The 13,313-nt window shown below is 37.8% G+C and overlaps 1 protein-coding gene across 1 annotated transcript in view; it reads left to right on the top strand.

Annotated features, from left to right (window-relative positions):
• The window catches only part of cacna2d3a (calcium channel, voltage-dependent, alpha 2/delta subunit 3a), a 289,290-nt gene that overhangs the window by 53,443 nt on the left and 222,534 nt on the right, over positions 1-13,313 (top strand). The window contains exon 3 of the mRNA XM_036578675.1: positions 166-282. Within this exon, the coding sequence (XP_036434568.1) occupies positions 166-282 (117 nt within the window). The remainder of the gene's footprint in view (positions 1-165; positions 283-13,313) is intronic.

The raw sequence follows: 13,313 nt of genomic DNA, 5'->3' as shown, positions 1-13,313 counted from the left end.
CTGAATTATGTAGAAATGTTGAAAAATTCTCCTTTAACCTACATATGTTTGTTATTAAACCTTTATATAAAACATTAATGCAAGTTATATTCTCTTTGTTAATGAAAAACCTGTCAAAGTTTCTTATCTGCTTTACCTTTTCTTCTCTGTTTCTTCCTCTTCCAGAAATACAAAGAGTTTGAGCGTTCGGTTAGAGTTGAGGAGATTGATGGACTCAAACTTGTGAAGAGACTGGCAGAAAACATGGAGGAGATGTTTCGTAAGAAAGCAGAGGCAATGAAGGTAGGTGTGCATTTGTGTGCATACATATATTATCAAATATGTATTTTTATCAGGCAAGTAGGCACATGCTAATAAGTTGATATTTCCAGATATTTGGAAAGTATGTGATTTATATCAGTGTTTGTCTTTTTGACAATGTTTTATACTAATTTCATTTCATTTACGTTGGATTGTACTAAAGAGATACACAAATACCTTGAGGCAGAATTTTACCCATATTGTTGCAATGAAGATGCTTCCCAATATAAAAAGCTCTCAAGCTGCGGTTTGTTCTATGATTAAAAATCAGTGGTAGTGAAAAAGTGAATGACATTTGTTTACTTTTCTGTGATTTATTCCCGAGTATGAGCACATGCAACTTATGCAGCTTTTCTTGAGCTGAAATACTCATGGCTTAGCAACTCATCCCGTGAGTCTGTTGATTTCAGCAATTTTCTAAAGCCGCCTTTTCCAGCCGGTAGATAGGAACCTTATCTTTCACCAAAAAATATGTTACACTGCTTCAGTGATTTTTATCCACAAAATTTTTTTTGCAAAATGTTATGCATTTTGAAAACGAGAATAGTATTACGGGCTGTTTAGCAGCTGGCCCCTTGGTAGCAATAGACCTACCGCTGAATAAGGCAGGCCCAGCTTAGCTGACTCTTCATACTGCACTAGGTGCTTTTGTTGTTAGTGGCAGAAGAGATTTGTCATGCTGTTACCTTTTACCAGTTGATACAAAACTTGCTTGGCTGAACATCAACTCTAATGTTACCAAATAATTTCTTAACAATTCATGAACTGTTAATATTTTAATTTTTATATTTACTGTTTATTATTGTTTATTATTGTTGTGACTGTGTTCCATCTTACTTTGATGCATATGGTTATGAGAGGTAGTTCACAAAAGTCAGTGTTTTAAACCTGTATAGCCAGGACTAGACAGAACACTTGACCCCCCAAGCCAATGAATCTTGTGGTCAAAATGAAGAATTTGTGGCCAGAATTATAGAGACAGGTTTATTGTATACATCTACCTCTATCTTCATCAGGCTTTGATCAGTCTGCCCTGTGGATTTGTTACTAGGATTGCTGAAGATCATAACTCTGTAAAACAGACGAGTTGCTCCCTGTAAAGAATGAACTTGTGTAAACTGACAACACGCTTGAAAGAACTTTATATCCTTCTCAAAATCATACTCCAGCCTTGCACATTCTTTCTTCCACTCGTAGTCACAATTCTTATCAGATTTTTTCTTCATTACAAGCACTGCTACTAACAGTGAACACTAATTTTACAGCCACCTGTGAAGAAGCGCTTAGTGTTGTGAAAAGAAGTTGTTGCTTGCTGTCATATGTTAGCCAGTGCAGTGGTAATGTTAACATTACAGTAGCCGAATTCCAACAAAATCTGATTTGATGTGATTAGTTCTGACCAAACAGTTGTTTTGTTATTAAGATTGGATATTTCTAAATGTGTAAAAAAATCACCTGGTCTGGTGGTTTATTAAAAGGGAAAACATGCAAATCTCAGTGGCAGGTAGTCACTCTGGCCTAGGCTCTGCATTTTTAGTGGCCACATTGTGAAGTGTTTAGGCCAGGGGTGCTGGGCAGTAGGCATCCTTGTGTGAGCCTGCAAAAAAGTTTGTAACAGGAGTACAAGATATGACATAGCAGGGGCCATATGTCAATACTGGTCTTACAGCTTCATGAAATGTTATGTGTCAACTGCTTGATTTAAACTTATGTGGCGAAAGTCATGGGGCAGGAACTAGTATCGTGTAGGTCCCCCTCTATCATGGCGAAGTGCAGCAACTTGACATGGGATCGATTCCACAAGTGGACAGAAGATGTCTGGTGGATGTTAAGCCATGCCGTCTGGATAGCCACCCACCGCTCCGTGGTATTTGCAGTGCAGGATCTCGGGTGTGAATGGACACCGGTCAGTAATGTGTTTAGGCAGCCAGTAGACCCAATCTATGCCATGAGACCCACACCAGTATGGAACCACCACCAGCCTGCACAGTGCCTTGTTGACAACTGGGGTCCACGGCTGCAAGAGGTCTTCATCACAAACGAACCCTACCATCAGCCCGAAACAATTAGTACCATGACTCATTGGACCATGCCACATGTTGCCAGTCCTCTAAGAACTGTCCCGTTACTTTTGGCACGTCAGTGTATTGCCCAGCAGCAGACAGGATTAATTCATTGAGTAGCTTTATTGGAGGCTTCTGACACTCATAGACATCATCAGCAGACAGGGAAAAATGCATGGACAATCTGTTATTACATGAAACAAAAGCACAACAGAAAGGGTCAAGATACCACACAGTACAGCTTAATAATGCTCAAAGAAATGTACAAGATTTTGCAAGGGGTGAGGCCAAGCAGTGGAGTATATTTACTAAAGTTCAACTGAGTCCTGAAACTAGCTGCAGGTGTGTGTGATTATGTGTGGGTGGAGCAAGACTGGAGATAGAGCTGATGTGAGCCAATCACACCACAATGTTTTAAAACATATAACATACAGATCTTTATTAATATGCATATTAACCAACTGTTTATGAGGTCATTGTTAAATGTTAGTATAAATCTTATTATTAAAACTGTAGTGATTTATAATTCTTTTTCTTCTTCTTCTTCTTATCATTATTATTATTATTATTATTATAAATCGGTTAGTGTAGCCTTTGAGCAGATCACATCTGTTCAGGTTTCAGATTCACTGTAAAGCTGCTTTTTTTGCAAAGAAGTAGAGAAGTAGATTAGACTCCAAATAATTAGGTGCCTAGGCAGCTGTACGGAAAGTTGTCTGTCGTTGTTTCTCCTGGTTTCAGGGCATCAAAGATTGATTTTAGCTGATTAACATGTGATATCTATTCTTGAACAATATATTGACTTGGTCATGAATGATATGTCATGTAATAATAATAATAATAATAATAATAATAATAAAACTTATCCAAAGCAATCAATAGGTTTTTTGGACCTTTACCCAATTTATTTTGTTTTGGTTCTGTTCTCCAACAGATTGGATTTAAAATGAAACAATTACTCTGAGGTTAAAGTGCATATCAACTTTAATTCGTAGTTATTGAATCATTTAAAATGTTGTTACCTTGGCTCTTTTCTTCAGCACATTTCATGTAAATGCTGAAAATGTAGACTGTAAGTTTTCATAATCTGAAGTGCAGAATGTCAGTGTTTATTCATTCATGAAGTCATTGTTTTATTCCGAGAGCCAAATGCACAAAAACTGTCACGCTCCAAACACTTATGGACTGCAATATATATTTCGCACCTGGTTCAGTTTCAACTGGGCTTATTGTCACTTGTATAGTTGTGACTTGTCTTAAAATATGTGAGTTTTGCTAAAACATAATTTGGTCTTATACCGTTTACGGCAGGTTTTGTCTACCTTTTTTTCCCTTGAATCATGAGATGCTGCAAACAAGAACAGACTTATCAACAATAATAGGACGTTTGGTTGATTTAATGAAATTTGAACATAAACAGGTCAAATTGTTAAACAACTGGCTAGTATACAAGTTTCTTATGATCATATACATATACAATATACAAACTTTAACAAGTCTGTAAATATTTATAAAAGCACTACTTGTTTTGATGAAATCAAAATTTACATATAATGGATATAGCAGATACAGTTAAAAAGTTAAAAGTTATAAAAGTCATGTAGATTACATATTCTAGCTACATCTCAATTTGATTGTGCTGCTATCATAACACTATGAAAAACAGAACATAAAAAGGCTTAATAAATACCATAAACAATGTGATTCGTTCCAGATTGAGAGCAAGGTGCATTGAAGCTGTAACTATACACATATTTTCAAGTTTGATACAGTTTTTGACTCAAAAATTTGATTTGCAATATTTTAAAATATCTTTACAGAGCTCTAATTCTGTACTACATATATTGGTTTAGCTGAGATAAATAAAAGTTGCTCAAATAAAACTTTTTCTACGCCTGCTGTGCTACCCTGTAACAAAATAAACCCCCAAAATATCAAGCCGTAGAGTTTATTATAGAGTTTTAAAGCCCAGTCATTTGAGCATGGGTGTGTCCATAGCATAAGATCCTGTCTCATCTCCACCCACATCTCACTTGGAAAGGATGCAACTAGATGCCTAGTTTTAATCATGGGCAGGGGTTTCCACAAATGATGGTAAATGAGAGATGATAAGTAGACAGCAAGGGGTATATTGGTGATAGAGTTTTAAATACTGTATTGGGATTGTTACAACCTTGTTGGAGTGAAGGCTGAAGGCTCAGAATGAGCTAAGAAGGTTACCTGAAAACAAAGCTGTGCCTACAAATAAGTGTTTCTTTTTTGACATTTCTCAAGCTTCATGCTGATGTCATCTTTGTTTCTGGTCTTTAATGAACTTGTTCATTGATGTTGTTCATTGTACTTCTGGTTGAATCTGAGGTGCATTTCGCCTCTCTGTACAGCTGCACTGTGTCAGTGTGTAAGGACTGCGTTTGATGTTGCTTTACGTTCATCAGAGAGCTGCGTGTAAGCGTTTAAATGACCTCAGGTAATGTAGCCTGCCGGTTGTTAAATGTTCCGGTAGCATAATTGGATTGTATGTGTGTGTAGAATATCTGCACACTGTATGTTTGTTTGTTTTGATGTAGGTTTGCACTGAAATGTGTGGGTGTGTATTATGCAGTGAGCTTGAAGGAGTTTCTTTGTATGTATTCCTGTGTAGTCATGTACAGTAGTGTGCCCTTTATTTCTTTAATTTGTAGTCAAAATGACATTAAGTCTTAAGTATATTTAACAGAAAATTCAATCAAATTCAATAAAAAAATAGGTTCTTTTCAGAAGACTTGCTGTCAAATTTTCAAATAATAGTTTTTCATACCTCTAAAGTTTAGTCTAGAAATTGGTTGCAGTTTCTTCTTTTTTTTCTTTTTCTCAGTAACAGCTTCTTGACAGCTACACATCCTTTCAGAGTTGTCATCTCACATTGTAAAGGATAGACAGAAAAACATGATTTTTTCCTGATTTTTTTCTCCTAACTTTTAAAAATGAAAGCTTTAAAGCTTTAAGGGAACCTAAATCCATTTTTTTCTAAGTTGATTACTTTTGCTGTCGTGGGTATGTGTTGTATGTGCTGTAAATAACTTTCCAGTGACCAGAAAATGGCCAATATATAATTGAATCATGAGATGCTGCTGGATGTTACCAAAATTCTCCTCTCTCAGTGTAAACTGGACAGTCTTAATCTTGGTTAGTTTGCGTGTAAGCAGTATTCTCACCAATCATAAGGCTGATGTAGATTGTCTCAATCACACAGCTTTAACCGTGCTCTGCTATGGTCTCCTTCTCTCTGCTCAAGTCAGAGAAGGTTGATGAAACAAAGCTAATGACAAACAAAGCAAAAACACCCATTTATCCATTCCTTTAAACGGCCTTGCTGGCATCCCCTGGTAAAGTAGATAACAACCTAACCTTCTGTAAGACGTTGCCATATAAACGCCAGATAATGTTTTTAGTGAGCTGTGAACACAGCGGGGTCTACAACACCACCTGTTATGTTTAGTTCTGCTTCACTGAGGTAGCAGGCTGAAACTATTGGACTGGGAGCTGTCAATCATGTATGTTCATCAGAATATTAGATCCACCCCATATAGTTCTCAGATTAGTCTGATACATGATTTTAAACCATGTGTTATCATATTTCTGTCTTGTTTTTTTTTGCTTAAACTTTCCTGGGGACTTTAAGTGCTGTTTATCTGATGGTGAAATTTGGTAAGCTACCAATTCTATGATTTTTTTAGATCTTTTAATAACTTTTGAAGTGTAGTTTAGGAATCTCTTGTTTTTCCACTGATTTTTCTTTGACTTTCTTCTTCCTTATGCAAGTGGATTATATCATACCCAAGATATCTCCTCAGAAATATATGCTGAAAAATAAAAACCTTTTACTTAATGGCTGTTTTGACTGAAAATTAAATAAATGAAGGATGTTCTCTGATTTGTGCACAGTACTGTATGTCACTTGAGTAATGGGTGTATTTATGAATATGCTGTTTTGTTCACTCATGTTACTGTTTGTGTGTGTGTGTGCTAGTTAAGTAATGACCCATAGCGGGTATTGACTCAGTAATTTTTGCTCGTCCAAAAGGTTAGGACAGAAGCGGACAATGGAGTAATGGAGTAATGGTCTAACAGTCCAGCCACACACATTCACTCACACACACACACACACACACACACACACAAATATCAGAGGAGAACACTGCTCCATCCAAAGTGCATTCAAGCCTGGGGACATGAATGTGTCCGTCTCCAAATGGCTTCCCTGCGGCTAGCACGGGCGCTTTAATTGTGTTCCTCCTTCAGAATGGAGGCTGACGGCCTAAAGCCCATAAACTCTGCGTGAGAGATGAAAGAGCACTGATAAAAGAGGAGCTATTGAAAGAAAAGAATATGGAGCATTGCCCTACTTGAGTGAAGCCATGTGTAGCACAAATACTACAAAAGGTAACAGCTTACTATTTATACTACATGAAAGAAAGGCTTTCTGTGTTTTATGATTAGGGCAGGATGTAATTTATGCTACGAGAAGATGCTGTGTATGAAAGAGAGTTGTTATTTCCATGGTGAAAGTAATTGAAATGTTTGCCTTAGAAATAGTCATCAATAGAAAAACAGGCTTGTTCTTCTCTGTTTGAGTGTGTGCCTGTGTGTCACAGCAGAAGCAGTGGTTCAGCTTCAACACACACACGTACATGAACCATCATCATCATCATGGAGTACAGCTCCTCTCAGCAGGTGGTAGGGAGCGATAAAGAGGAGGGATCAGTGTAAAAACCTGGAGATAACTACAGGGATGGACGAACAGGGAATGTAACTCCCTGTGTGTGTGTATGCGTGTATGTGTGCGTGTTTATGTGTATATATACACAAGGACATCAGAGGAGAGGATACGGTTCAAGGCAAAACTGCTTGGTGGGGTCCCTTGAAAATTGTGCCTAAAGTGAACATCTACTGACACTGCTGAAGCTTAATAGTGCTAACTGTGGAGTATCCACAGCATTTGCATGAACAATATGTAAGTTGTTGATTACAATTGATATGAGGTATACATTGTTATGGTGAAAAGCAAATGAATAACTGAACTGAGCAGTCACCATTTTATTGTGTGGCAATTTTTTTTTCCAGTTTATAGGAAGACTTTGCAACATTCATTTAAAAAATTGACATATTTAGGTACAGAAATGCCAACAGTCAATTGACAAATTAAAGGAAAAACCAACATAAATCATCTTAGTAAGGTGTCAGACCACCATAAGCCACCAGAACAGTTTTAGTGCACATTGGTAGATTCTGCAAATCTCTGAAAATGTACTGGGAGATGGAACACTGCTTCAGCTTCAGTTTTGATGGTAAAGACAGCATGTAAGTTAGAAATCTCCCACAAGTGTCCAATTCTATTGAAAACTGGTCACTGCAAGGGTTCTGCAAGGGTTAAAGCATATAATTCACAACATTTTTATGCTTATACCATTTAGTGACCCCTTGTGCCCTGTGGTTGGGGGCATGGGGGTCATCCTGCAAGAGACCACTCCCATCAGGATTGAAATGGTTCACCGTAGGATAAATGCGATAGGACTGTGAATTGATTTGCAGTGACCTTCCCTCTAAGGTGGACAATTGCACCCAAACCATGCCAGCAAAATGCCCCCCACAGCATAAAAGAGCTATCAAACGGCTTCACTGTTTGGCACACATGCACTCTCCCACTTGTGGAGAGTATGGTAAATGATGACTCATCTGACCATATGACTTTTTCTCTTTGGTTTCTGTATATGAATGTTTACAATTTTTATACCTATCTATTATGTATCTATTAACACTCTAAAATGTGCATTCATCTTTGTAATGAGGGGTTTATGTACTGCAGCCGTACTATATCCCTCTCTTTGTAGTTGTGGACGAACTTCTTGCTGACACAGTCTGATCATGTCCTGCATTGACATTCTCACTTACCTGAGGAACAGTTACTCTTCTGTTTTTCCTTACATCTTGCAAGTATTGAAACACTAATCACTTAAATAGACTTAGTGACTGAAGCTCCTGCCATTCGTGCCCCAATTATGAATCTTCTTTCAAAGTTACAAGTTCAAAGATCTTTTTCTTATGTCATTTTGATCCAAAATTAAGGTTAACTGGGCCTGCTTAGCTTTTTTACATGCCACAGAGCCTAGTAGGATGTTAATTGCTTAATCACGCATCATGCAGTACACCTGTCTGAAAGCACCCGCATGCATAATATTTTTCCATTAATTTATGGAGAGGTAACAAATTAAAGAGAGGTAACAAATTAAAGGGAGAATTTAGGTTTCTCCCTTTAATTTGTTACCTCTCTGTACTTAGTTCGGGTGAAGCGCCCTGTAAAGATGATAAAACAGGTGTTTGTGTGTGTGTGTTTGCTTGTTGTGTGTTTGTCCTGTTTTTGCAGGATGTTTATCAGCAATGCACGGCATTTATACCAAAACTCAGTACCATTCTTGAATGAGGACCAAAGTGCGACTGCTGAAACAGTTTCAAATTGCATGTTCAATGCTTCTATGTGATGTTTGACTCCGAAGAGAGAAAGCTCGTGCACACACACATACACACCATTTTAACTGTTGAAGCGTATGGTAGACATGAGTCCTTTATAAAGGCCAGTTCTTATAAACTTTGAGTTTAAAGTTTGGGTGAAGAAACCTGACCTCAGACCAGAGAGAAATTTGTAAATTATGTTAATCTGCTCTTTGAAGCTGCATCGTTATCTTTCAAATTAAAAATGAGATCAAATTACCATTTTTCGTCCGTAGCCATATCAGATCATTTTACAGCATCTGCGGCACTCACAGAGTGAGTGTAATAACGTGTATGTGTGCACAAGCATTTTTGCTGTTTGGTTTCCTTGTTGGCCAGATCAAATAATTAATAAATAATTAAAGTAAATAGTGATGTAAAAAGTCATACACCCTTCATTTATTTAATTTCCAGTCAAAACAGCCATGAATTACATGTTATTCGTTTTTCAGGAGACACAGTTGTGGAGATAAGACATGAGATAATCCACCTGCATATGAAATGGGAAAAGACAAAGAAAGAAACAGCATTAGTTTCCCAAACTGGAGTTCTGAAAAAAGGGACTACCATGCAAGACCTGGCAAACTACCAAAACGTTACCATCAGATAAAGAGTTTTAATCTGTGATAAGAGCAAATCAAGCTCCATTCCTGCTTGATGTCCATCTGTTCACAGTGAGAAGACAACTCAACACTATGAGTCTGAAAGGATGTGTAGCTGTCAAGATGCCATTACTCAGAAAAGGAAAGACAAATCAAACCAAAGAAGCTGTTGGTATTCTGACCACCCCAGAGCTCAGACTTCAGCATCACTGAATGTGTTACTGCTGTTACTTGTATCATGAAAAGCAGAAAATGCAACCAACTTCTAAGACTGAACTTAGGAAAAAATCCTGTGGATTTCTTTGATTTCGTTGAAATACTGAAACCAAGTCTCCTAAATAGAATGGAATCAATAAAGTGTGGACAAATACTAAAAAAATAAAAAAAAAGATACAACCCCTTTTCCTAAAAAGTTGGGATGCTGTGCAAAATGTAAATAAAAACAAAATTCTGTGATGTGCAGATCATTTAAACCCTATATGTACATACAACATATCAAATGCTGAAACTGAGGAATTTTATTGTTTTTTGAAAAATATATGCCCATTTTGAATTTGATGCCAATAACACGTTCCAAAACAGTTTGGACAGGAGCAACAAAAAGGCTGGTAAAGTTGTGTAATGCTGAAAAACACCTAGTGGTTAGTTGGCAACAAGTCAGTAACATGTTTGGGTATAAAAAGAACATCTCAGAGAGGCTTTCAGAAGTAAAGATGGGAATGGGTTCACCTCTCGGGAATAAGACTGCAAAGGGAAGTTCAAGAATAACATTTCTCAATGTAAAATAGCAAAGAACTTCTACTTTTCATCGTCTACGGTACATAATATCATTAAAAGATTCAGAGAATCTGGAAAAATCTCTGTACGCAAGGGACAAGGCCAAAAACCAGTATTTGCTGGCCGTGATCTTTGGGCCCTTAGGCAGCACTGCATTAATGAAATCACTACATGGCTTCAGGGACACTTCTGAAAACCACTGTCTGTTAAATATGTTTCTCTCTTTTTTCCTGTTGCTGAAAAATGGCATACTTAGGACGAATTGACTGGAACTTAAATAAATAAAGGATATTTTCTGACTTAAGCACAGTACTGTATGTCAGAATGTTCCTGAATGAATGCTGACTTTTCCTGTAACTGTTTTTATCAACATATCCTCACACCTGTCCAGACTAAACGTGTTTATGGCAATGAAAGAAAGTGTCATGGTGCACTTTTTGTATTCTGCCTATGCTGCAGCTACTGGACAGCAGCTTGGACAATATTAATTGCTGTCGCTGAGTGTGTGTGATGACTCAGGACCTGTGGAGCCCTCAGGACCCAGCCTTAACTAGGGCCACATGTACACTGGGCTGAACCTGGTACAAGCATTTTTTTTCCTGACCTGATATTGCTGTGTGTGGTGCATGGTCTGTGAGTGCCAGGATCAATGCTAATCAATCAGCAGTCTGAGGAAAACACCTTACAAGGCAAAGAACCCTGAAGTTCTAAGACATTTTTAAGATTACCTCATACAATGATGCAGCTACATCAAATGCTGTGTTATTGTTGTGTATTTTGCTGCAGTCATTCAACACACTCTTTTCTGTGTTTCTGTGATGGCCCTTAAAATGACAGATGATGTATTTTTGTCTCTTTAAGAGTCAACTCAAACTTTCTGAGGCCTTTTTCTTTTTCTCTTTCCTCTAAGGGGAGTTTGCTTGGCAGTTCTGGACTGCCTCTTTCTGCCTAATCTCTGCCTCTCTCACTCTTTCTCTCCCTCTCTTTACATCTTTCGACCTAGTTGTTAGTCTAGGTCAGCACTGCCAGTCTGCTGTGCAAAACCTTGCTTTTTTCTTACCTCTTTTTTTGATTGCATTAATAATACATGTAGATTTTAAGGTCAGTTGCTTTAACTTTTGAAACATGCTGCTTTGAGGCTTCAGCATAACGTCCTTATCTGCTTAGCATGGTGAAATATAAGCCTGATGTCAATAATCCATAAAAGGAAGATCAGTGAGTAAAAGAGCTGTTTTTTTTCTACAGGCACAGAGGTTAAGAAGGGGAGTGGAATAAGGAGGTATTTTTTCTTAAGAGTTAAATCACAGCGGGTTACTAATGTTGCACAAGAGAAAGAGGTAGGGAAGAAGAAAAAACAGTGAAACAAAGAATAAGAGAATGTTCAATGTTGGTCATAGGCTGTGGCTATGAAGCTTTAAGAACAGTAATTGCCAATGGTGGAAGCTGTTCAAAACCAAAAAAGTCTATGATGGCTATTGTGGAGAAACAGAAAGAAGGAGAGGGGTGGAAACAGAGAGACTGAAATAAAAAAGGATAGTGGGTGGTACACTGATCTGCACACTTCTCTTTGTAGGGGAGAAAGACAGTGACACAAAAATAAAAGAGAAAAGAATAATGATTAAAAAAGGTAGTAAGAGCTTATTATAGCTGAAGCCTTGTTTGTCGAGTTCTAGAAATACAGCGCAACCTCTGTCAAACCAGCAACTGGCTAGGAGTGTGAAGATGCAGGTAGAGCTGTGACGGATTTATGGATTTTTTCTTACTGTGGTGAAAAAGCAACATATTCCTGCGGTTTCGAGATTTATTGCCAATGCAGCTGTGTTGTCCTGTGTTATTTCAAAACTGAAAAAAAAAGTTTAGTTTGCTCACACGATCACCAAATAGGTGAACACAGGGCAACGTTTTCAATGCACCATTCAATAAATGTCAAAAAATATATCTAACAATTAATAAATCTTAAGTGCTGCAAACTAGGAGTGGTGCTGGTTACCATTAGCTATAAGCTTAGCTGGCATGATAACAGCTCTGCTCACAACAGAACATGTTTGATTCTGGCTAACTAAAGCAGCAACATAGGTTTAGATAATGATTCAGTTCTGAGGGAGTGAATTCAAGCAGCTGGCGCTGAATGGACAGAAAGGCAAATTTAAACCTGTTCTGTGGTGTTTGGATCTGTAGCTTGATCACCACAGTTCAGGTTTGATTCTGACATAGCGGTGCTCTACTAATGCAAGTTTAGCCGACAAAAACTAAAGTGTGAGAGAGCAAAAGTCGAGCGAGTGACAGAAAGCCAAAATCGAACCTGTTCTGCAGTGAGACTGTAGCATTTTAGTTAGCAGGCCAAATATGCCACACAGCACAGGGTGGTTCCAGCTAACTGATGCTAAAATGACACCTATTTAGAGGATAACGGAGAGCATGAAGTTAAGTGACTGAATTAAAGCCGAAAGCCATCATGTTCTGTGGTGTGTTTAGCTGTTGCTGAAACACCCAAATGTTTGAAACTGGTGTTTCTAATGAAGGTGCGCACGACTCTGGGCACTGTTCAGTTTTTCAGTGTCACTGAACACCACTCAGCATTTTATCATTACTGTGTTACATTGAAGCCACATTAAGACCACAGAAAGCCACAATAGATCACATATGGCTTAAAATTTACACAGAGAAAGGCAGTCAGTTTTTTAGATAAACAGATCTCAGCCAACATTACAGCCTTGTCTTTAGCCTTGAGGTACTTGTTTTTTTGGAAAGAGACAAATTTAAAATATGTATTATCATCATGCAATCTGCCAATCAGTCATTGCTGATTCAGCAAGAAGGTAAAGTGAGGTTAAGTGATGAAGTCTTTTAATCAAGTAATCAAGTTCAATTGATTGATCATACCAATCCTACTTGGATCATGAACAGCACAATAAAGTATGGGGAAACATTAAGGAAAGCTCAGTTTAGGGAAAACAAAAACTGTTCAGGGCATGGTTTGGAATTGGGAACCTCTCACAAAGAAGCTGCATGTCTTATCCCTTCCACTCACATGGCCTTATGC

Source organism: Colossoma macropomum, unplaced genomic scaffold, assembly GCF_904425465.1.
Source record: "Colossoma macropomum unplaced genomic scaffold, Colossoma_macropomum, whole genome shotgun sequence".
Lineage (NCBI taxonomy): Eukaryota > Metazoa > Chordata > Actinopteri > Characiformes > Serrasalmidae > Colossoma > Colossoma macropomum.
This window is presented reverse-complemented; position numbering and strand designations above follow the sequence as displayed.